This window comes from Heterodontus francisci, chromosome 16 (assembly GCF_036365525.1).
Source record: "Heterodontus francisci isolate sHetFra1 chromosome 16, sHetFra1.hap1, whole genome shotgun sequence".
NCBI classification, from domain to species: Eukaryota; Metazoa; Chordata; class Chondrichthyes; order Heterodontiformes; family Heterodontidae; genus Heterodontus; species Heterodontus francisci.
Window position 1 is genome coordinate 31,437,136 of NC_090386.1, and position 25,931 is coordinate 31,463,066.

The 25,931-nt window shown below is 42.7% G+C and overlaps 1 protein-coding gene across 5 annotated transcripts in view; it reads right to left on the reverse strand.

Annotated features, from left to right (window-relative positions):
* Window positions 1–25,931, reverse strand: part of LOC137378047 (AP-1 complex subunit gamma-1-like) — a 215,158-nt gene that overhangs the window by 24,724 nt on the left and 164,503 nt on the right. For all 5 annotated transcript variants that reach the window (XM_068048102.1, XM_068048104.1, XM_068048105.1 and 2 more), the window contains exons 12-18: window positions 25,676–25,816; window positions 17,459–17,513; window positions 17,226–17,348; window positions 16,270–16,359; window positions 10,201–10,328; window positions 8,352–8,456; window positions 1,544–1,676 (exon numbers count right to left, since the gene is read on the reverse strand). In XM_068048102.1, coding sequence (XP_067904203.1) covers window positions 1,544–1,676; window positions 8,352–8,456; window positions 10,201–10,328; window positions 16,270–16,359; window positions 17,226–17,348; window positions 17,459–17,513; window positions 25,676–25,816 — 775 coding nt within the window. The remainder of the gene's footprint in view (window positions 1–1,543; window positions 1,677–8,351; window positions 8,457–10,200; window positions 10,329–16,269; window positions 16,360–17,225; window positions 17,349–17,458; window positions 17,514–25,675; window positions 25,817–25,931) is intronic.

Below are 25,931 nucleotides of genomic sequence, written 5' to 3' on the forward strand. Positions count from 1 at the left end.
CATGCCCTGGTAGCTAACGGTATTTATATGGCTACTCCAGTTCAGTTTCTGGTCAATGGTAGCCCCTCGGATGTTGATAGTGTGGGATTCAGCGATGGTAATGCCATTGAATGTCAAGGGGAGATGGTTAGATTCTCTCTTGTTGGAGATGGACATTGCCTGGCACTTGTGTGGCACGAATGTTACTTGCCACTTATCAGCCCAAGCCAGGATATTGTCCAAGTCTTGCTGCATTTCTACATGGACTGCTTCAGTATCTGAGGAGTCACGAATGGTGCTGAACATTGTGCAATTATCAGCGAACATCCCCACTTCTGACCTTATGATTGAAGGAAGGTCATTGATGAAGCAGCTGAAGATGGTTGGACCTAGGACACCACCCTGAGGAACTCCTGCAGTGATGTCCTGGAGCACATGAGACCACACATGGGGTACTGCGCACAGTTTTAGCCTACTTATCTAAGGAAGGACATATTTGCCTTGGAAGGAGTGCAAAGGTTCACCAGGCTGATTCCCAAGATGAGGAGATTGTCCTAGGAGGAAAGAAAGATTGAGTAGACTAGACTATATTCCCAAGAATTTAGAAGAATGAGAGATGATCTGAATGAAACATAAAATTCTTAAGGGGCTTACTAAGGTAGATGCTGGAGGACAAGAGGGTCAAAGTCTCAGGATAAGGGGTCAGTCAATTAGGACTGAGACGAGGAGAAATTTCTTCACTCAGAGGGTTGTGGGTCTTTGCAATTCTCTACCCCAGAGAGCTATGGATGCTCAGTTGCTGAGTATATTCAAAACAGAGGTCAATAGATTTTTGGATATGGAGGGAATTAAGGGAAGGTGGAGTTGAGGTAGATCAGTCATGATCATATTGAATAGAGGAGCAGACTCGAAGGTTTAAATGGTCTATTCCTGCTCCTATTCCTTTGATAAATTTCTAGTTGCATGTCAATTTCAACAGTAGGAGGCAAAATTAGCAGCTGTCAGAACAAATCAGAGTGGCCTTTTGTTTTAAATGGGTTGATACTTCTGCTAGAACAGGAGATAATTAGCAAGAGATACTTAAACATCACCCTTAGCTCTCAAAGTTAAAATTCTATTTGAACTATACAGATTTCCATTTTACCACAAAGTTAACCAAATTCGCTTAATTTTTCTGGATCAATATACAATCTAAAAAGCTCACAGTTGCCATCTAGAACATACTATGCTTATTCACCTACTTACCTCATTATTATATATTATGCTTGGTCCCCATTAATAGACGTCCCCATGATTATTATATATCTAACTCCAACTCATTCCTCATCATTAAAGTTTGTCTCATTAATGCAACTCAAGAATTAAAATATGACAGACTGGCTTAATGACCAACAGAGTGAGATTTGTAGGACAGTAATCAATAAATCCCCACGAAGACTTAGGCTGGCATATATGGCATTGGATTTTTCCTGCAGCAGTGATTCTTAGCTCAAAACATTTTTGTATTCAGTATTTTCTACATTTCATAGAGACTGTTAAAAAACATGCCGTACAATCCGTTTACCTGGGCTTGCTGGGAAAGCTGCTCTTGTGTTGATAAGCTGCCCCCCTCCTCCTTTTCTTCACCTTTAACAGCATGCACCGGTCCATTGGCTGCACTCTTCTGTATGAGGGGCATTCGCTCCAGTAAGGCTGGTCTACAAGTAATATGGATGTTCAGTATCAAACAATTACAGCACAGCCCATTTGAAGGGACTCTCACTGCTCCATTTTGTGTTGAGTTGCTTCCCATCTCCCTTCCTCTCACCTAAAGCCTCAAATTTCACATTTGCTTTAACACTAGCCTTGGCCTATTCCCTGGTCACACCAGTCTGGTCCGAACAGAAAAAGAGAAAATTTACACCACAGCAGTCCATTCAGCCCATCATGTTTTTTTAGTTGGCCAAAATAGCACAATCCAATCTATTCCCACTTTCCAGCTTTTGGTCTGCAGCATTGTTGGTTAAGCAGTTCAAGTACACATGCAAGCATTTTTAAATGCAATGAGCGTTTCTACCCCTACCACCCTTTCAGGCAGCAAGTTCCAGATCCCCATCAGCCTCTGGGTGAAAAATATTCTCAACTCTCCTCTAATCCTTCTACCAATTACTTTAAATCTATGCCCCCTGGTTGTTGACCGCTCTGTTAAGGGAAATAGGTGCTTCCCATCCACTTTATCTAGGTCACTCATAATTTTATACACCTCACTTAAGTCTTCCCTCAGCTTCCTGCATTCCAAAGAAAATAAGCTTAGCTTATTCAATCTTTCCTCATAGCTTAAAATCTCCATTCCTGGCAACATCCTGGTAAACCTCCTCTGTACGCTTTCTAGTGTGATCACACCCTTCCTGTATTGTGACCTGAACTGTACTCTAGCTGTGGCTTAACTCGTGTTTTATATAGTTCTAGCATAACCTCCCAGCTCTTATAGTCTTTGCCTCAGTTACCTTCAGGGATCTGTGGGCATGCACTCGAAAGTCCCTCTGTTCCTCAACACTTCTCAGTATCCTCCCATTTATTGTGTATTCCCTTGCCTTATTTACCCTCCCAACATGCAAAAACTCTCACTTCTCCAGATTGAATTCCATTTGCCACTTTTCTGCCCAGCTGACCAGTCCATTGAGATTGTCTTACAGTCTCATTATCAACAACACAGTCCATTTTTGTATCATCTGAAAACTTCTAAAATGTAGTGGGCAAGATTACGCCTAAATAATTTATATATACACCACAAAAAGGAAGGTACGTTGTACTGCACCCTGTAAAACCCCACTGGAAACAGCCTTCCTGTCACAAAAACACCAGCCTACCATTACCCTTTGCTTCCTGCCACAGCCAATTTTGGATCCAACTTGCCATGTGCCCGCAGATTCCACAGGCTCTTACTTTCCTCACCAGTCTACCATGTGTAACTTGATGAAAAGCCTTGCTTAAATCCCTGAAGACTACATCAAGTGCACTACATTATTCGAACTTCCTTGTTACCTCCTTAAAAACTTCAGTCTTGTCAGACATGACATTCCTTTAACAAATCCATGCTGACTGTCCTGATTAATCCATGCCTTTCTAACTGACAATTTATATTGTCCCTCAGAATTTTTTCCCAATAGTTTATCCATCACTGAAGTTAGGCTGACTGGCCTGTAATTACTCAGGCTATCCCTTCCTCCCTTTTTAAAAAACGTATAACTTTAGCAGTCCTCTAGTCTACCAGCACCACATTTGTAGTCAGAGAGGACTGGAAAAGGATGGTCAGAGCCTCCACTATTTTGTCTCTGGCTTCTATTAGTAGCCTGGGATACATTTCATATGGGCCTGGTGATTTATCAACTTTCAAAGATACCAAATCCCTTATTATTTCCTCTCTTACCATGTTTATATCATCCAATATTTCGCTCCTCCTCAACTACAATGTCTGCATCACCCCCCTCTTTTCTGAAGACAGATGCAAAGTATTCAAGAAGAAACGTGCCCACATTTTCTGCTTCCACATACAGGTTATCTTTTCGGTCTCCAGTTGGCCCTTCTCTGTCATTATCCTCTTACTCTTTATGTATTTATTATGCATGCTTGGGTTTTCCTGGATTTTACTTGCTAATATTTTTTCATGCCCTCCCTCTCCTTGTTTCCCTAATTTCCTTTTTAATTTTACTACTGCACTTTTTATACTCCTCCATGCTTTCTGCAGTATTGGACTCTCGGTATTCAACAAAAGCTTTTTTTTTGCCTTATCTGACTCTCTATGCTCTTTGACATCAAAGGGGTCTAGATTTGGGACTTCCACCCTTTCTCATTGTGGAAACATGTGCGTTCTAAATCTTCCTTGAATATCTCCCACTACTCTGATACCGATTTACCTTCAAGTAGCTGTTTCCTATCTACTTGTGCCAAATCACTCCTTAGCTTAGAAAAATTGGTGTTTCCCCAATTTAAATCTTTTATTCTTGGTCTATCTTTGTCCTTTTCCATAACTACTCTAAAGTTAACTGAATTATGATCACTACCACCAAGTTGCTCCACTATTGATACCCCTTCCAGCTGCCCAGCTTTATTCGTTAAAACTAAAGCCAGAACTGCCCCTTCTCTTGTTGGGTTTGCTATGCACTGGCTAAAAAAGTTCTCCTGAATATATTTTCAGAATTATGTGCACTCCATATCTTTTACACTGAGTAGATCCCAGTTAACATTTGTTGAAATTCCCTATTACTGATATATTGTTTCTGCATTTCTCAGCAATTTGTCTACATGTCTGCTTTTCTATCTTCCTCTGACTGTTTGGGGTGCCTATAATATACTCCCAGAATGTGACTGCCCTTTTCTGTTCCACAGTTCAACTCATATAGCCTCATTTGATGATCCTTCTAGCAGATCACGCCTCCTCACAACTGATTGTTTCTTTAATGAATATTGCAACTCTGCTCTCTTCCATCTGTGTCTCTATCCCAATATTGTGACTCCGCCCTTTTTTTTATCATCTGGCTTTCTGTAAACCAGAAATGCTGAACTGTCAATCCTGCCCTTCTTTAAGCTATCTTCAAGTAACAGCTATGATAGCCCTCAGCTCATTTGCCTTATTCACTACACTTCTTGCATTAAAATAAATACCATTAATCACAGAATAAGTTCTTTGTTGTCAATTTTCTATCCTTCCTTTTCTCTGCCTTCTACACTCGCTTACTAATTTTCTGCCATCCATTTCCAGCTTTGCTTCTCTCCCTTCTGAATCTACACTCAGATTCCCATCCTCCTGCCAAGCTGGTTTAAACTCTCCCCAAAGCACTAGCAGGTCCCTTCTATCAAGAACCAGTCCCAATGTCCCAGAAATCTAAAGTCCTCCCTCCAGTACCATCTCTCCAGCCACACATTTATCTGCACTATTCCCCTATTTCTGTACTCACTCGCACGTGGCACCAGGAGTATTCCGGAGATTACTACCTTTGAGGTCCTACATTTTAATTCCTTTCAAAGCTCCCCAAAATCTGCCTGCAGGACTTCATCCCTCATTCTACCTATGTCATTCGTACAGATATGGATTGCGACCTCCGGCTATTCACCCTCCCCCTCAGAATGCTCTTTAGCCACTCAGTGACATCCTTGACCCTGGCACCAGGGAGGCAACATACCATCCTGGATTCACATTTGCACTCGCAGAAATGCTTGGCTGCTCCCCTAATTATTGAATCCTCTATCACTATTACTTATCTGACCTTCCTCTTATAGCCTGCATCCACCATCCACCCCTCCCCAACCCATACAGCTAAGCCACCGCTGGTGCCGTGTACTAGGCTCTGGCTGCACCAGTATTCAGCCTGCTTATCAATGCCATTAAAATAAGCAACAAGATCAAAAAGGCCCACAAAAATTAGAGTAACATTTATAGCTTGCTTTCTGAGACGAGAGACCTGAATCTTCGTAACTACAAAGGTATGAGGCACGAGTTGACTATGACGGATTGGGAAATGTTACTTAAAGGGATGACGGTGGATAGGCAATGGCAAACATTTAAAGAGCACATGGATAAACTGCAACAATTGTTTATCCCTGTCTGGCGCAAAAGTAAAACGGGAAAGGTAGCCAAACCATGGCTTACAAGGGAAATTAGAGTTAGCATTAGATCCAAGGAAGAGGCATATAAATTTGCCAGGAAAAACAACAGACCTGAGGGTTGGGAGCCGTTTAGAATTCAGCAAAGGAGGACCAAGGGATTGATTAAGAAGGGGAAAATAGTGTATGAGAGCAAGCTTGCGGGGAACATAAAAACTGACTGTAAAAGTTTCTATAAGCATGTGAAGAGAAAAAGATTGGTGAAGAGCAAAAGATTGGTGAAGACAAATGTAGGTCCCTTACAGTCAGAAACAGGGGAATTTATTATGGGGAACAAAGAAATGGCTGACCAACTAAATGCATACTTTAGTTCTGTCTTCACAAAGGAGGACACAAATATCAGACCAGAAATGCTGGGGAACATAGGGTTTAGTGAAAGAGAGGAACTGAAGGAAATCAGTATTAGTAGAGAAATTGATGGGATTGAAGGCTGATACATCCCCAGGGCCTGATGGTATGCATTCCAGAGTACTTAAGGAGTGGTCCTAGAAATAGTGGACGCATTGTTGGTCATCTTCCAAGATTCTATAGACTCTGGAACGGTTCCTACATATTGGAGGATAACTAATGTAACCCCACGATTTAAAAACGGAGGTAGAGAGAAAGCAGGGAATTATAGACCAGTCAGCCTGACGTCAGTAGTGGGGAAAATTCTAGAGTCCATTATCCAAGATTTTATAGCAGAGCACTTGGAGAACAGTGGTAGAATCGGGCAGAGTCAGCATGGATTTACGAAAGGGAAGTCATGCTTGACAAATCTACTAGAATTCTTCGACGATGTAACTAATAGAGTTGATGAGGGGGACCCAGTGGATGTGGTTTATTTGGACTTTCAGAAAGCTTTCGACAAAGTCCCGCATAAGAGATTAGCATGTAAAATTAAAGTGCATGGGATTGGGGCAGTGTATTACGATGGATAGAAAATTGGTTGGCAGACAGGAAACAAAATGTAGGGATAAATGGGTCTTTTTCCGAATGGCAGGCAGTGACTAGTGGGGTACCGCAGGGATCGGTGCTAAGACCCCAGCTATTCACAATATATATTAATGATTTAGATGAGGGAACTAAATTTAATATCTCCAAATTTGCAGATGACACAAAACTGGGTGGGTGGGTGAGTTGTGAGGAGGATGCAGAGAGGCTTCAGGGTGATTTGGACAAGTTGAGTGAGTGGGCTAATGCATGGCAGATGTAATATAAAGTGGACAAATGTGAGGTTATCCACTTTGGCAGCAAAAACAGGAAGGCAGATTATCTGAATGGCTATAAACTGAGAGAGTGGAATATGCAGCAAGACCTGGGTGTTCTTGTACACCAGTCGCTGAAGTTAAGCAGGTGCAACAGGCGGTAAAAAGGCAAATGGTATGTTGGCCTTCATAGCGAGAGGATTCGAGTACAGGAGCAGGGATGTCTTGCTGCAATTATACGGGGCCTTGGTGAGGCCATACCTGGAATAGTATGTGCAGTTTTGGTCTCCTTATTTGAGGAAGGATGTTCTTGCTATAGAGGGAGTGCAGCGAAGGTTTACCAGACTGATTCCTGGGATGGCGGGACTGACGTATGAGGAGAGATTAAGTCGGTTAGGATTATACTTGCTGGAGTTCAGAAGAGGGGGGGGGATCTGATAGAAACCTATGAAATTCTAACAGGTCTTGACAGGGTAGATGCAGGAAGGATGTTCCCAATGTTGGGGGGGGGGGGGGGGGGGGGGGGAGTCCAGACCAGGATTCATAGTCTCAGGATACGGGGTAAACCTTTCAGGACTGAGATGAGGAGAAATTTCTTCATCCAGAGAGTGGTGAGCCTGTGGTATTCGCTACCACAGACAGCAGTTGAGGCCAATACACTGTATGTTTTCAAGATGGGGTTAGATATAGTTCTTGGGTCTAAAGGGATCAAAAGGTATGGGGCGAAAGCGGGAACAGGTTACGGAGTTGGATGATCAGCTATGATCATAATGAATGGCAGAGCAGGCTCGAAGGGCCGAATGGCCTACTCCTGCTCCTATTTTCTATGTTTCTTTGGTGGCTCATTTGGTATAGGCATTGTTTGACTAAACTAACCTAGTCCCAGATTCTTTTTTTGGTTTGTGCTAAGTTAGCAGGATCTTCCTTCCCTTTAACCTGGGGAGGTTGAGGATAACTCTCGTATCCTTGCTTCAGGTACGAAGATTTATCAGGGTACCCAGTCTGAGCTGCTATCCAGTGTCCCTCTGTGCTAAGCTGTGAGTCCTCCACAGTATAAGTTCAACTGAAGAATATTCTATCAGGTGAAGTACTGAAGGGCAACTAGTGGAAGGCAGCAGCTTCAGAGCAGAGAAGGAGAGAAAAGGGAGATGACACCAGTTAATTCCCAAAACTTCTAACTTATGTCACTTCTTACCTGTCAAACATAGTTCACCAAAAGAAAAAATGTTGTTGTATTTAAGCCATTTAAAAAAAAACAATTCTCTACTGTCTCCTCTTGCTTCGACATGGGCTTTTTGGATCCTAAGCCTCCTAATGCCAGACATCAACTTTTACAAAGCATGGGCTAATGAACTACTTGAAGACTTCCATCAATGCCAGTCAACAAAGCAAGGACGAGAGCAGCTCAAGAGATCTTCCCAAAACTGGGATTGAGAGGATAGACTATGGTGGATGATGGGGATGTGTTGCATCTTACTCTTATGCTTCAACATATGCTGCAAGACTTCTCATTTCCACAATAAAAAGTTGAGTTCCACTAACCTCATGTGGTCGAACCTCATGAACAGTGCACTGTACTCGACTGCTCGTTGCTGAAGCTCCACATCTAAACTGCTTCCATAGATAGAAACAGCCTTCCTGATGCGACTGAAAGGATCACAGGTTGCAGTCAATGAGTGAAATATCTTACAGTGATCTGCATGAAATAAGTATTGTAAAAGCAAACTAAACCTTCCAAAATAATTAATGCTTAAAGGAACATTCCAGGATGAATGACTCCCATCCCCTCCCCCAAATTTTCTCCCCCCTTATCTTGAAAGTGTGAACTTTCTCTGGGGTATTGTTCCACCGGCAGACCTCAGTGAAAGCACCATCAGGGTAGAAAATTGGATGGAGGGAAGGAGAACTTACTAGGTGTGTCCACACAGGTACCTGGTCAGCAGAGATCATTGACTGGTAACCAGGAGCAGGGACCTAGTCTGAATTTGCCTTCCCTAGGGTCATGGTCCACAGGCCAACTGTAGTACCTCAGCTGCAGACAATGGTGATATCAGCTAACACAACACAGCCTGGGGATTGAACCTAGGAACTACTGTTCTGTATGCTACTTATTACGATTAAAAAAGGTAATAAATGTACATCAGCAATTCTGTAAGTTTTCTCACCTCTATGAAGAGATGCTAGACCTGCTCCTCATTGTCACTAGGTTCCTCTGGGCTACGCATCACTGGTGTTATCACCCAGAGTAAAGGCCTGCTCAGGTTGGGAAAAAGAACCCGACCCGAACCACAGCAGACCCGAGCCCCGACCCAGCCCGAGTCCCTCCGATTTTGCCCCGAGCCCAACCCGACTGAGCCCGACCCCAACCCGAACATTCCTCTAATTACCTTCCTGATACCGAACCCGCAGGAAGCTGCAGCGCATGTGTGATGACGTCATAGTGACGTTACTCGCTCACTGCACAGACTCAGTTTCGTCCCGGACTCCCAGCTCAGTTAAGTTTTTAAATTTCAATACTTACCAGTAGAGCACAAACCGTGTGTGTACTGCCCGACCCAGACTCTGCCCGACCCGAGCCTGAAAGTCAGACCCAGAAGAGGGGCCCGACCCGACTTGAACCCAACACGTCATTGGGTCCCATCGGGTTCGGGTCGAGTAGCAGGCCTTTAACCCAGAGGCCTAGTGCTGAATGTAGCTAAATATTTAAACATGTAATGCAAGTTTAAAATGGGCAGTACTTGAAGTACTTCAAGATTTTATTATTCCCTTTAACTATGCAGTAGAGGGGTCAGGTGTTGAAACAGGAGATGGCACTACCTGTGATTCATCAATGCCGGATGGCCATTAAGTAACCCAGACGCATACAGAAAATGCTAATGACTTTAGACACAAAAGCTCCTGCAGGAAGGGAGGAGGAAGCTCGATGAGAAAATATCAAAAGAAGAATGAGCTAATCCATGAAACAGACAATCACATCCACAACCTGCAAACAGTGACACAGCTGAAGTACAGAGCAAGTCAATGAAAGAGCAGAGGTGGACAGTTTGAAGGAAGCCAGAGTTACTGTCCCTGCCTTATTTGTGGAGAGCAGGCACAGGAGTTCAGACAACCAATGAAGATTGTGAATTACTTTTGGATTGGGTTACTGACTTGTGCAAATAACTTGGAAGAGGCATTTGACAACCAACTTCCTGTGATAAAGTGCCTTCGCAATAGGGACCAACAATTCACCAGATACAAAAAGACTCACACTATGGTCAGCATTTGTATCATACCTCTCAGTTGAATCACCACTTAGAAGGTACACTATCTTAGATAGAAAATCAGTTGATGTATGTTTTGTATGCTTTACGAGGAGGAATGGGTGACATACCAACAAGTTTCTACTTACTTTGTGCTGCTCTGCAGTCGTGTGCTAAGCTTCATAATGGCGGTCAATGCATATTCACGAGTTGTAAGTCCTGAGAGACTAGACTGCAGAATCTTTTCCAAAACATCCAACACTTCATCTTCTGTAGCCTAAATAGGAAAACAAGCAGCTGAGTTCAGTTATTATGACTGGGGATGCAGTGCCCACAGGATACTGAATAAAAGCTACAAGACTCAAAACATTCTTCAAGAAAGTTTGGCTTTTGCAAAATAGGCCATTTAAATTTGGAGAGAATATAGCGCATCATTGACAAGGGACTGTAATCTAACTCATAACTCTAGTTCCAAAATGTATACTGTACATCAGAAATATCCAATTCCAGCATTCTTCAACCTTAGACAAACCAAACTTCCTGAATACAGTTTATTAATGTCAACATAGCATTTTTGACAATTCACTGGAGCCATTTTTTTTCAAACATATGAAAGTGATAGGGAGGAAAAGACCTGCTGGTCAATCCAGCCTGCCCCATATGCATGATGTCCTGACCATTCAGCACATTGCACTACGAGCATGTGGGTATATCCCATCAGCTCCTATTACTAAAGACCTGATTTCAGGATAAGTGCTGTGGAAAACGTGACAAAGGATGGTCAGATGCTTTCAGCAAATTGGTGGGAGGATGGGTGGAGAATGTGCAACAAAGACAGATAGGAAAGTAAGTTGTGAAGAGGGCAGGAGGAGTCTGCAAAGGGATATAGATAGGTTAAGCGAGTGGGCAAAATTTGGCAAATGGAGTATAATGTGGGAAAATGTGAACTTATAAACTTTGGCAGGAAGAATAGTAAAGCAGCATATTATCTAATTGGAGAGGGACTGCAGAACTCTGAGGTACAGCGATATCCGGGTGGCCTGGTACATAAATCACAAAAGGTTGGTATGCAGATACAGCAAGTGATTAGGAAGGCAAATGGTATATTGTCAGTTATTGCAAGGGAAATGGAATATAAAAGTAGGGATGTTTTGCTACAGTTGTATAGGGTATTGGTGAGACCACATCTGGAGTATTGTGTACAGTTTTGGTCTCATTTAAGAAAGAATATAAAGGTGCAGTGCAGAGAAGATTCACTGGACTGATACCTGGGATGGTGGCGGGGGGCGGGGCTATTTTATGAAGAAAGGTTGGACAGGTTGGGTCCATTACCAATGGAGTTTAGAAGAATGAGAGGTGATCTTCTTGAAACATATGAGATCCTGAGGGGACTTGGCAGGATGGATACTGAAAGGAGGTTTTCCCTTGAGAGAGAGACTGGAGCTAGGGGACGCAGTTTAAAAATAAGAGGTCGCTCATTGAAGACGGACATGAGGAGAAATTTTTTCTCTGAGGGTTAAGAGTCTTTGGAACTCTCTTCCCCAGAATATTTCTAAGGTAGAGGTAGATAAATTCTTGACTAACAAGGGAGTCAAAGAGTATCAGGGGTAGGTGGGAAAGGGGAGTTGAGGCCACAATCAAATCAGCCATGATCTTATTAAATGGCGGAGCAGGCTCGAAGGAACGAATGGCCTACTCCTGCTCCCAATTCATATATTGATATAACTCCTTCCGGCTAGCTCAGAAAAGCATTGCTGGAAGGTCTGTGTGTTTTGGTAGGGACCAAGTCCTCCCACACCCACCACTCGTACTCGCAGCCACAGTTGGTGACCAAGGTACTGTAGTCTAGTGGTTATGTTACTGGATTAGTAATCCAGATGCCTGGGTTAAAGATCTGAAGATGTGAGTTCAAATCCAGCAGCTGGGGAATGCAAACTCGGTAAATTAAATAAATCTGGAATAAAAAGCTAGGATCAGTAATGGTGAGCATTAAATGACTGGATTGTCATAAAAACTGCCTGGTTCACTCATGTCCTTTAGGGACGTAAAACTGCCCTCTTTACCCGGTCTGGCCTGCATGAGATTTCAGACCCACAGCAATGTGGTTGTCTCTTAACTGCCCTCTGAAATAGCCTAGCAAGCCACTCAGTTGTCAGGTAAGTTGCAATAAATGCAGGCCTTGCCAGTGACACCCACATCCTGTGAGTGAATAAAAAGAGATTTAAAGCTCATCTTCACACTGGGTAGTTATGACTGTAGTGCTTTAAAGATACTAAAATTTAAAAAAAGAGGCCAGCTACCTTTTGGAAACCTGAAAATGTAAGGAACGGCTAACTGAAGGTCAGAATAAACAAATGCCAAAGGTGACTTGAATTAAACACAGAATAAAGGAAAACAACCTTATAGACACACTCACATTAAAACTAAAATACATACAATCATATCCATGTTAATTAAAGCAGTATTGCACAGATGTTGTGCAAATCTCCCTCAATGACCTAATATGTCCAGCGTGACAAGCCAGATAGCCCTTGGTTTGGTTTCTAGACTGTTCCGAGATTGCTATCTCAGTCAGGTCAGCAACTGGCAGTACAAAAACTCACTTCAACATTTCTAGCCTAGTAACATAACCACTAGACTACAGATTAAAAACCTGCCATGATACCTCTCAACACAGGGCGGCACAGTGGCGCAGTGGTTAGCACCGCAGCCTCACAGCTCCAGCGACCCGGGTTCAATTCTGGGTACTGCCTGTGTGGAGTTTGCAAGTTCTCCCTGTGTCTGCGCGTGGGTTTTCTCCGGGTGCTCCGGTTTCCTCCCACAAGCCAAAAGACTTGCAGGTTGGTAGGTAAATTGGCCATTATAAATTGCCCCTAGTATAGGTAGGTGGTAGGGAAATATAGGGACAGGTGAGGATGTGGTAGGAATATGGGGATTAGTGTAGGATTAGTATAAAATGGGTGGTTGATGGTCGGCACAGACTCGGTGGGCCGAAGGGCCTGTTTCAGTGCTGTATCTCTAAACTAAACTAAACAACACAAATCACAAAATTGCACCACAGATTAGCTAGGCTGTTTAAAAAAAAGCAAACCAAGCACTGAACTTTATTTCCAGAGGGATAGAATTGAAAATTAAGGAAGTTATGCTAAATCAGCATCAAACTTTGCTTAGACCACACAGAGTAATGCATGCAGTTCTTGTTGCCATATTATAGAAAAGATTTAGAGCCCTAGAAAGGGTGCAGAGATGATTTACAAGGACGTTACCAGAAATGCGTGGGCATACATAGCAGGAAAGGATGAACAGGCTGGGTCTCTTTCCTCTTGAAAGGAGGAGGCTGAAGGGTGACCGAATAGAGGGCTTTAAAATTATGAAAGGTTTTGATGGAGTGGATACAGTGAGAATGTTTCCTCTTGTGGGGAAGACATAACTAGAGGCCATCAATATTAGATAGTCACCAAGAAATCCAATAGGGAATTCGGAAGTAACTGCTTTACTGTTTTTCCCAAAGAGTGGTGGGAATGTGGAATTTTGTTGAAGCAAACAGTACTGATCCATTTAAGGGGAACCTAGACAAGCATATCAGGGAGAAATGAATAGAGGATTACAATGGTAGATTTAGATGAGGAAAGATGGGAGGCGGCTTGAGTGGAGCATAAATGCCGGCCTGTTTCTGTGGCTGTATATCCTAATGTAATCCTATGTAAACATTACTACCCAGCACCGCCAAAGGATTGGGCTTCGCTATGATGCCCTTCAGGACCACATTGAGCATTTGAACATATGTGCTGGTGGCAATGGAAGTATCTCCTGATAAGAATCAGCAGGGGATAAATTAAGGAAAATCTTAAATGTTCACAAATTAGTCAAGAGGTGTGAGTAATAATCCTGTCTCCAAATACTGAAGATTGTTGGCAGGGAAGGTAGTAGTAGGAAGAGCAAAATAATTCATCAAAAAGCAATTAAAGTGGTTTTGGGGAGAGAAGCAGCACGTAAGTATTAAATCTAAAGTTGGACAAGAGTTTTATCATCACAAATCTAACATATATAAATGTGTTGGGATGCTTTTAGTATTAGTGTATTCTATTTGAATGAGATTGACTAGCATTAAGTGCTTGAATATTTTTGGCATGACTTAAATATATCACATAAACTAACATCCAACCATGCAAATTTTCAAACTAATTGATTAAAAATCCGAAATTATATGTCACAGCCAATGTCCTTGGCCACCAAACTTGAGGTGTGGTTTTCATAAAACCAGATTTTTTTTTGTAATTTTGAGCCCCTTTATCAAGTTTGGTAACAATCCAATAAACAGTTACATGCATTAGATTTACTGATATCGCCTGATGACACTTTTTAAATTCAAATTGAATTCAGTAGATGACTAGAAGGAAATACTTTATTTTACTGAAACTTCCACATTTTAACAGCTTGAGAAGAATTTCCACAGGATCTTCTGATCGTCCACTGTAACTTCAATAAAAAATCCAAGGAATCCCCAGAAAAATGGTATTGCTGTGGATGCTCAGACAAAAATGACAGATAAATTAATGGTGAAAGCTTTAAGCCTTCAGTGCAGCTAACGTACGATGGGGTCTTGGTCTCTAATTCAAGAGAAAATGGTTCTTTCTGAATAGCAATTAAAGAATTGGTTCCACACACTTGCCCTGGCTTTCCAAGCTCATTCCCAGACCACACACGATAGGCTGATTTTGTGCTGGAGGTGGGGTTCCTGGCACCAGGCCAAAAAGGTGGGGGGAATCCCACCCTCTGCCTTTTCGTGTAGCCTCCCCCCCCTCCCCCAGGGAGCAATCATCCAGTCTTTTTGAATCAAAGTTTTAGGAGGCAGATCCTGTCCCTTTAAAGACTCTAAAGGATGGGGTTCCCGCCGTCAAGAGCTACCAGTCAATCAGAGGGCTGGCAGCTCAGCAGCATTGGTAGCGCCACCAGGAGCAGTGGCCAGTGCCAGTACTTTAAAGGCTTCGGACCCAGGCTCAACGCTAGAACCCCGGAAAAGAGGTAGGTGAGGCGAGTTGCCAGGGCCAGACTAGAAGGCCCCGGTGAGGGGGGGTTGGCCCAAATTGCCCACGAAGGAGGGACCACTCCCCCCCATCCCCTCAAGCCTGCAGGGAGGGCACCTCGTTTTAGATCCTGGCGGCGAGAGGAGGCCCTTAATAGGCCACTTACAGGCCTCAATTGACCTCTGGGCAGGAAGACAGTCATCTGCCTACCCCGCCTCCAGGAAGACTGCTGGGCGAGGGGCCCTCTGCCCCGCTGCCCTCCCCGCCACAATACTCCATGCCCCAACACCCCTCACACCCCCCGCAACTTCCAACCCTGCCTCGGGGGCATCATAAAATCCCAGCTAATCTTTCTCCCCCAGGAGAGGGGTAAACAACTTGTGTCCAGCACCCAACCAATTCCATTCCAGTTGGTTGCCAAAAGGTATGTCAGGGAGGCTCAGGTTAGCTCTCCCCTAATTTTATCTCTTTTCCAAAAAGAAAGCCCCAGCCACTGCTTGGCACTTTCTTCTTGCTGGGCAACAGCTTGCATTTATATGTTGCCTCTAACTAAGAAAATGCTAAAAGGTACTTTATGAAAGGGGATGGGGAAAATAGGTAAGAATAAAGAAATAGATAATGAGCTATGATATGAAAGTTGGGAGAGGTCACCAAACGCTTGGTTGAAAAGATGGACTTGGAGGAGGTTTTCAAAAAAGGGAGAAAGAGAGGTGGCAGGGATTTAGGAAGTCGTTTCAGAGAGTAGGATCAAGATTGCTGAATACATTGTTGCAAATGCAGTAAAGGGAACAGGGGATGTACAAAAGGCCAGAGAATCAAAGAACTGAAGGACATGTGAGCGGGCATAAAGCTGGAGAAGGCTCAGTGCAGGGAAACCGTGGAGGAACAAGAGATCTGAAGTTCGGCAAATCCAAGGACACGGGCCTGAACCCTATCACAATGTGATGCAGCAACAATGTGAGCACCAGTTTACTTTAAACACTTACATTGCCCTTGCACAATCTAAATACCAAGAAATAATTCAGTTGTCACTAGAATACTGAAGAAGTGAAAAGCATCATCACACAATGCAGAATCACACTCTTTTCAACCAGTTTGGCGCAGATGCAACACATTCCCATTCATTTTCTCAGGAAAATACAGGTCTTCCCAGTGTGCAAACTAATACTGGCCTGCAGTAAAACATCACACCTGAACTGGGGTTTCCTCCTCAAACTCTCCCGACAGCACAAGATCCCCATATTCTCCAATGCACCACACTGCCACTTGCACCAAGGGTTGCTGCAAAACAGAAATGGGTCCAAGCTCAAACATGCATGCTAGTTATATGCCCTATTTTTAGGCAAATTTGGACATTTTATCTCATACACTAATACACAGGACATATAATATATGTAAATTACATTATGGAAATATGAAAAATAGTATTTAATGAGAATAAATGTTCTTAGAATGTTTCATTGTTTCTCAGAGTAATTGGATTTTTCAGAAAAATATCATGCACAGTACAATATGAAATCAGACTTCACAGTAACCCACAAAATTACAATTGCATCACTGGTCCAGGACAGGGGAAGGCAGGAGTGAGTGTGAAACAGGGCACATTCCAGACTGGAGGAAAGTATATAGTGGGGTTCTCCAAGGGTTTGTTAAATTGAATTTAGTCAACATTCTACTACTGTAAAGCTCAACTGAGTTATCTCATTTTATCAGATTGCTCAGGTTTTGATTAACTGTTATAAATGTGCAATAATTATTTTGGTCACCATGTTATTCTGCAGTGTATACGTACTACAGGATGTTTGATATCCATTTCTTGTTACCTCTGATAAGCCAAGCGTTAAATGGTTTACAAGCAATGTTGCCCTTTGTTGCTGGCAGAATGCCTTCTTAATTAAGGTTATTCTGGTTGGTTTAATGCAGATAATTGAAACTGAGGTAAATACATCATTCTTCAAGCTCCACAGACACAATGGCTATCACAGAGATGTATTTACCACATTAAATGTGAATGTCATTCATTAGTCAAGGTTTTTTAGTCAATCATTTCTATAACAATGAATTTGAATTTCCCATCGTTAATGCTGGCTCTAATCCAAGACAGATCATTATTCTTGTAATAAAGTTGCTTCCTCTTTACTACCTACCTGTGAAATATCCACCCTTATGGCCTGATAAAGCTTCTGCACAATATATGCATGAAGGGAGTTTGCATTACTGATGAGTTGAATCAACAGAGGGACTGAGTCATCGCGGACATAACTACCAGCCTGTTGAGAGGAGGGAAGATGAAACAAATTGCAGCAGTGGAACTTGCCCTGTAACATTCTAACAATTAAACAGCAAAAACTGGAGACAATTGCCAAGAAGTGATACATACTGTGGTGAGCACTCTCATGATGGTGTCGATATGCCATCTCTTGTTCGGTGCGTATCTGGAAAAGACATTACCCATAACACAGAACTTAGCCATGTTCTCAGGTTTAGCTGATTAAATAAAAAGAACACAAACAGTTGTTTGGTAGTACAGAACTTGAATATTGCTGAAAATAGAGACATGTTGTCGAAGATTTTCGTCTTGCACTCATCAGGACATCTGCAACAATACCAATGTAAGGGAAAGCAACAACTTTATACTGTATGAGAAGAGAGCGCTGACTGGTTGGCAAGTGAACTCTGATTGGTAGAGGTGCTGCCATGGAGAATGCACCCATTTATGGCGACTGACAGTTAACCACCAAGCTTTGCTTAAAATTTAAACCAGGCACTGCCCTGAGGAATGAACTAGTGAATGGCTGTCACTTATTTTGTTTCACAAGGCCCCGTGTATTAATATATGTAGCTTCCAGTATGCGCAAATGTGCCACAAGGCAAGCCCTACTGACAATCTTAAATTGGCTGTCAGCGTAATTCTTAGCACACTGAGGATTATTTAGCAAATATTGTCCAATCGTGGAATCACATCTAATGTTTGATACTGTGTTTTGAAGTCTACCGCAAACCTACCTGCACTGGTCAATGGGATTTTTAGTTTAAAATGCTATAAGATTGGCCTTATCGGCAACCTCGTAAATAGGGCCCGAGTCATCTGCTCACCATGCAAGCTTGATGCTGAAATTGGACAAATCAAAGGTATCCTGCGTGATGATGGCTAACCTGATTAGATCATTTCCTGCTGTATATCGCCTAAGGCTGTCATTTTCGGCTATGAAAAGTCTACCTCAAATTACCCTGGAAAGAAAATGTATCCCAAACATTTGAGCAACAGGCGAATCATAGAATCGAAGAAAATTTAAGGCACAGAAAGGCCACTTGGCCCATCGCATCAGTTCCAGCCGAAAAAGATCCACCTATTCTAATCCCACCTTCCAGCATTTGGTCCGTAGCCCTGCAGATTACGGTACTTGAGGTGCATATCCAGACTCCTTCTGAATGAGTTGAGGGCTTCTGCCTCAACTACCCTTTCAGGTGGAGAGTTCCAGACCCCCACCACCCTCTGGGTGAAAAATGTTTTCCTCATCTCCTCTCTAATTTTTCTACCCATCACTTTAAATCTATGCTGCCTCCTCACTGAACTCTGCTAAGCTGAATAGACCCTTCACCTCCACCCTATCCAGGTGCCGCAAAATTTTGTACATTTCAATCAGATCTCCCCTCAGCCTGCTCTGTTCCAAGGAGAACACCACCAGCCTATCCAATCTTTCCTCATAGCCATTTCTTTCCAGTTCTGGCAACATCCGTGTAAATCTCCTCTGTACCCTCTCTAGTGCAATTACATCCTTTCTGTAATGAGGTGGCCAGAACTGCACACAGTACTCAAGTTGTGGCCTAAACCAAGAGTTACACAGTTCCAGCTTAACCTCCCTGCTCTTATATTCTATACCTCGGTGAATAAAAGAAAGGATTCCATATGCCTTCTTATCGACCTGCCCTGCTACCTTCAGGGATCTGTGGATATTTACTCCAAGGTTCCTCACTCCCTCTACACTTCTCAGTATTTTTCCATTACTTGTGTATTCCTTTTCCTTGTTTGACCTCCTGAAATACATCACCTCACACTTCTACAGGTTGAATTCTCTGCCCATCTGACCAGACCATCAATATCTTCCTGCAGCCTACAGCTATCCTCCTTGCTATCTACCACACGGCCAATCTTTGTGTCATCTGCAAACAGCTTGATCATGTCCCCTACATTTACGTCCAAATTGTTAATGTATACCACAAAAAGGAGGGGACCCAGTACTGAGCCCTGCAGAACGCCACTGGAAACAGCCCTCCAGTCGCTAAAACACCTGTTAACAATTACCCTTTGTTTTCTGCCACTGAGCCAATTTTGTATCCACCTTGCTGTATTACCCTGGATCCCACGTGGGACCTTGTCAAATGCCTTGCTAAAATCCATGTAGATCACATTAATCGCACTACCCTCATCTATCTTCCTTGTTACTTCTTCAAAAAATTCGATCAAGTTGGTCAAACAAGATGTCCCCTCAACAAATCCATGCTATCCTTGATTAATCTGTGCCTTTCTAAGTCACTGTTTATCCAGTCTCTCAGAATAGATTCCAATAACTTGCCCACTACTGAGGTTAGACTGACAGGCCTGTAATTATTCGATCTATCCCTCGCTCCCTTTTTAAACAGAGGTACAACATTAGCTGTTCTCCAATCCTCCGGCACCACACCTGTATCCAGTGAGGACTGGAAAATGATGGTCAGACCTTCTGCCAATTCCACCCTTGCTTCTTTTAACAGCTGGGGTACATTTCATTCGGCCCTGGTGATTTATCAACTTTCAAGGATGCTAAACCCATTAATACTTTCTTTTCCCCCATGTTTATCACATCCAATACTTCACAACCCTCTTCCTGAACTACAATATCTGCATCGTCCCCCTCTTTTGTGAAGACAGACGCAAAGTATTCATGAAGAACAATACCAACATCTTCCGCCCCTACACATAGGCTACCTTCTTGGCTTTTTATGGACCCTACTCTCTCCTTAGTTATCCTCTTACTCTTAATGTGTTGGGTTCATCTTGATTTTGCTTACCAATATTCTTTCATGCCATCTCTTTGCTTTCCTAATTTCCTTTTTGATTCCACCCCTCCACTGTCATTACTCCTCTCGGCTTTCTGTAGTATTGAATTCTCTGTCAGACATAAGCTTTCCTTTAATAAACGCAAAATACTGCAGATGCTGGAAATCTGACATAAAAACAAGAAATGCTGGAAATACTCAGCAGGTCTGGCAGCATCTGAGGAGAGAGAAGCAAAGTTAACTTGCCACCCCACCAGCCTCCACATCCAAAGGATCATCTTCCACCATTTCCACCATGTCCAGCGTGATGCCACTACTAAACGCATCTTTCCCTCCCTTCCCATCAGCATTCCGAAGGGATCGTTCCCTCCGCGACACCCTGCTCCATTACTCCCAACACCTCGTCCCCTTCCCATGCAATCGCAGGAGGTGTAATACCTGCCTTTTTACCTCCTCTCTCTTTACTATCCAAGGCCCCAAACACTCCTTTCAAGTGAAGCAGCGATTTACTTGTACTTCTTTCAAGTTAATATCCTGTATTCGCTGCTCACAATGTTGTCTCCTCTACATTTGGGAGCCCGAACGCAGATTGGGTGACCACTTTGCGGAACACCTCCGCTCAGTCCGAAAGTATAACCCTGAGCTTCCGGTTGCTTGCCATTTCAACACAACCTCCCCTGCTCTCATGCCCACATATCTGTCCTGGGCTTGCTGCAGTGTTCCAGTGAACATCAACCCAAGCTCGAGGAACAGCATCTCCTTTACCGATTAGGCACTCTACAGCCTGCTAGACTGAACATTGAGTTCAATAATTTTAGAGCATGATGGGCCCTCCTTTTCATTTTTACTTATTTTTTCTTTATTTTAGTTTGTTTCATCATTCATTTTATTACCATGTGCCTACCCACTGTTTTATTTTTCATGTTTGTGTTTTGGGCCAGGGCTGTTCATTTTTCTGTCAATTAACACCCTCTCTGCACTAACACTTTGTCTTTCAACACACCATTGACATACCGTTTGCCTTTGCTTCATGACCTTCTGGTCAGTTATTCTCTGTGACCCTCTGTCCTATCAACACCTTGCCTTTTGTTATCTCTTGCCCCACCCCTACTTTATTTGCTTAAAACCTATTACATTTCTAACATTTGCCAGTTCTGATGAAGGGTCACTGACCCGAAACGTTAACTCTGCTTCTCTCTCCACAGATGCTGCCAGGCCTGCTGAGTATTTCCAGAATTTCTTGTTTTCATTTTACATAAGCCTTCTTTTTCTGCCTTATCTTATCCTATAAGCTTCTTGACATCCATGGGGCTCTAGATTTGCCTGTCTCACCCTTTTGCGTTGTGGGATCATGTTTACTCTGAACCCCCGAATCACCCCTTTGAATGCCTCCCACTGCTCTGACACTGATTTACCTTTAAATAGCTGTTTCCAGTCTACTTTCGCTAAATCACTCCTCAGTTTAGTAAAATTGGCCTTGCACCGATTGAGAACTCTAACTCTTGTTCTATCTCTGTCCTTTTCCATAATTATGTTAAAATTGACTGAATTATGATCACTACCACCAAAATGCTCTCCCACTGCCACTCCTCCACCTGCCCAGCTTCATTCCCTTCTGTGGCTCTCTTGTTGGACTTGCTACATACTGGAAAAAAGTTCTCCTGAATGCACCTCAAGAATTCTGCACCCCCAATTCCTTTCACACTCAAACTATCCCAGTTAATATTGGGGTAGTTAAAATCTCCTATCACTGCTACTGCTTTTGTACTTCTCAGAGCTTTGCCTACATATCTACTCTTCTACTTCCCTGACTGTTTGGGGGTCTTTAGTACACTCCCAGCAGTGTGTTTGCCCTTTTTTTGTTCCTCAGCTCATTTGATAAACCTTCCAACATATCATCCCTCCTCATAGCTGTAATAGTTTCTTTGACCAAAATTGCCACTCCCCCTCCTTTCTTATCCCCCTCCCTATCATGTCTAAAATCCTTGTAATCAGGAATGTTGAGCTACCATTCCTGCCCCTCCTTAAGCCATGTTTCTGTAATAGCTATATCATACTGCCACGTGTGCATCTGTGCCCTCAGCTCATCTGCTTTATTTGCTATATACTTTGCATTGAAATAGATACCCTTAAGCACTGCAAAACTCTTTTCTTTATTTTCTAACCTTTGTTTCCTCTGTCTTCCAAACTCATCCATCAATTTTCTGCCTTCCATTTTCATTTCTGATTTTGTCCCAACTGAGTCTACACTCAGGTCCCCATTCCCTTGCCAAACTAGTTTAAACCCTCCCCAACAGCACAAGCAAAACGTCCCGCAAAGAACTCAGTCCTGCTCTGTTCAGGTGCAACCCATCTGGCCTGTACAGATCCCATCTCCTCAAGAGCCGGTCCCAATGTCCCAGGAATCTAAAGCCCTCCCTCCTGCACCATCTTTTCAGCCACGCATTCATCTGTCTTATCCTTCTATTCCTATACTCACTTGCGCATGGCACTGGAGACAACATTTGCTAAATAATCCTCAGTGTGCTAAGAATTATGCTGACAACTAATTTAAGATCGTCAGTGGGGCTCACTGTGTGGCACATTTGCACGTACTGGAAGCTACATCAATTAATACACAGGGCCCTGTTCTTTGCAGGAAGAAAGAACATGTACACACATTGCACCTGTTTCAGCTAAACAAAATAAGTGACAGCCATTCGGTGGTTCATTCCTCAGGGCAATGCTTTGACCAGAGTCAAGCTGCCCGGTTTAAATTTCAAACAAAGCTTTATGGTTAACTGTCAGTCACCATAAACTGGTGCACTCTCCATGGCAACACCTCTATCAATCAGTGTTCATTTGCCAACCAATCTTCTCATACTGTATAAAGTTGTTGTTATCCCTTACATTGGTATTGTTGCAGATGTCCTGATGAGTGCAAGACGAAAAGCTTTGACAACATGTCTCTACTTTCAGCAATAAAAAGAATGTAGTGGATGCACCATGTGCAAAGAGCTGCAGTGTCCATTATAAATCTAACATTTGGATTTCAATCAGCAGACTATATGTTCATATTTTGTTCACTAATTTTAGTCATCCCGAATACACCATCTTCCACGCAATAGGGAAGGCAAACAAAACTGTTTCTGTACGCCAAGAAGTCGCCATGCTTGGAGATGCAAAGATGTCAGCAGCCTTACTGGGAGGCACTTAACTTCTGGGCAGCTGAATTAACTTGAACATGGGCTTTTAATCTCCATCAAATACTCAAGAAAAGATTGAGGACTGGAGAATGTTAAGAATTTTAGTTACGGAACCTTTTAGTCTCCTTGTAAGCTTATTATCTACAATCAAGAGGATTGTACAGTATGTCAGCTTGTTAACTAGCCCACAAGGTGTGTGATTCAAGTAGGCTGGGACTGGTTTATTTACTTTCTTACCCTCCCCAATATAGGATTTTACTGTGGCACAGCATTCAATTCAGGAGCATGCCAAGTACTGGCAATGCTTTCCTCAATGACAGTGAGCGAGACATCACTCTGCTTGTTCGCTCTTTTGCAAAGTGGTGTGTGCCAGTCCTCATTGGGTCCAGTGGAAGGCCTGCAGGATGCAGGCCTGCATTTTGTGTGCTCACTATTTGCAGCTCTCAAAACCCACCAATGTTTGATTCTGAATACCCGATACGTGCAGCTGTAGGAGCATCTCGTAGGTGCTACTGATGGCAGTTTTTTCTTGTTATATGAAGTGACAGGCCTACCACAGCTTAGCAACAGATCACCAACAGCCAATTAAATTGCAGCCTGCATTAGAGATTCTAGAGGATAGAGGCAGGCCTGCATCAAAATACACTTCTATTTTCAAAGTAATTTGATGCTCAGTAACTGTTTGTTGCAAGCCAGAAAATAATTTCTTTCCTGTGCATTTCAATGGCAAAAACTACAAAACAGAACTAGATCCAAATGGGACCGGATGTCTTTGTAATGCTACATGTTTCCCAATGCATCATTTGTTTTTATTCAATAGCAAACTCTGTCCTCCTTACAACACATTTCCTATTTAATATTTCATGCTGTTGTTCAACCTCATTTGGTTGCAAATGCCAACTGGAATGACCCAACTGTTAATAGTTCTTAACAGCAGATGCCAATTATTGTGCAAACCTGTGTGTTTTTTTTTTAAAGACAGTTATCAATATTTTAGTACTAAATATTCTGATGACATTTAGAGCTCACTTCTGAATTCAAAGCTTTGTTGCAGCGCAAACACTGGTCAGATAATTTACTTAGCACTTTTACTTTGAGTGAATAGGTTAGACTTTCATGAAAGCAACCTTATTCTGTCACACAAAATACATACAAATAGTGTATCAAATCTGTCTCCACTGCCCGTCTGCAATTTCACAGCATTAAATCTGATTCATGGCCTCCTTCAGTCTTCCTGTTGTATTTGTAACTGGAGGAAACAAGGAGTGAAGGGTAGGGATGTATTGTGGGCTGTCTGTTAATGAATGGAGATACAGTATTCAGGGACAGGGAAGTGGTAGTGCAGGTAGTGTGTATCTTTGCAGCACAGCGGGATCCAAGAGAAAATATGTAATTTGAGGAGCAAAGCTGAAATGTTGTGGAATGTGTGTTCCAGCAGCTGCAAGCAGACAATCTGGCAACTGTCAATGTATTGTTCCATCCTGGTGTTGTCTTCTTGTGCTTGTTCCAGAATCCACCCATGGTGAATGTGTCTGGAAGTTCTCCATTGTCTCTTGACAGGTTCAATGTGCCCTGAGGGATTTTCAGAGAAGTACAGGCATCTTTACAGGCACATCGCATTGATGGAATTATGGGTTGTTTCCAGGCTTCTGTTGAACTTTGCTGGAGGTCTATGAAGAGCAGGAATAGTTTTGGAGACTCTGGTCTCCATGCACTGTGTGGGATGACCAGTTTCCAGGGCATAATTCCCTGGAGGCTGCATCAGAGACTGGGAAGAATGATTCTGCCTTCATAGTTGGAGAGCCAGAGCCATTTAAAGGCATTTGTTGCCCTGTGCCTGCCCATAAAACCCTGGATATGAGCTGATAAAGATCTTGGAATTGACGGATTAGGAGCTAGAAGCCTGATTAACAGCATGTAAAACAGATAGAGGATGTAGCAGAATAAATTCACTTTTATTGTGCTTGCTTTCCCAGGAAGGGTATGGCAGGTCATTCAGTATGTCCAGGCTAACATAATATACTGACCTGCATTTGGGAGAGATTGTTTTTGTATACCACAGGGATTTGGGGATTTACTTAATTAAAGGCAAGTAAAATCAAACTCTGACTGATATTAAACATAGGAAACACAAGACAAAGGCTGTCATTCAATAATGATTTAAACTTCAAAACTGTATATTCATTGAACACTAGTTAAGATTCACCAGATGAATGTACACTTAAGAACAAAAAAAAAAGCCAACAACCATGGTTTCATCCCAGCTGTAGGAGTACATCGGGGAGGTATGAAAGCAGAAAACAGAGACAGTATTTTCAAAGCAAGATTATGTGGATTTTACCTAGAGTTGCAATTTTCTATCCCTCACTTACTTTTCTGCTGCCAAAAATATTCCAGAAGCGCAGTCAGCCTTAAACTCTGGGTCACAGTGGTCCAGGAAGTAGAGCAGTTCTTTCATCATTCCTCGGACATTGCTGCCATTAACCAAGGCAAAGCACAGATCCATTGCACGCCTTCATGCGACGGAGACCAAAAGATTTATGTTAAAATTGGATTCTGGCAAGTGATAATTAAACACAACCTCCATTCAGAAGGTCTGAAATTGGGTATCACAAGAGTTAAACAAGT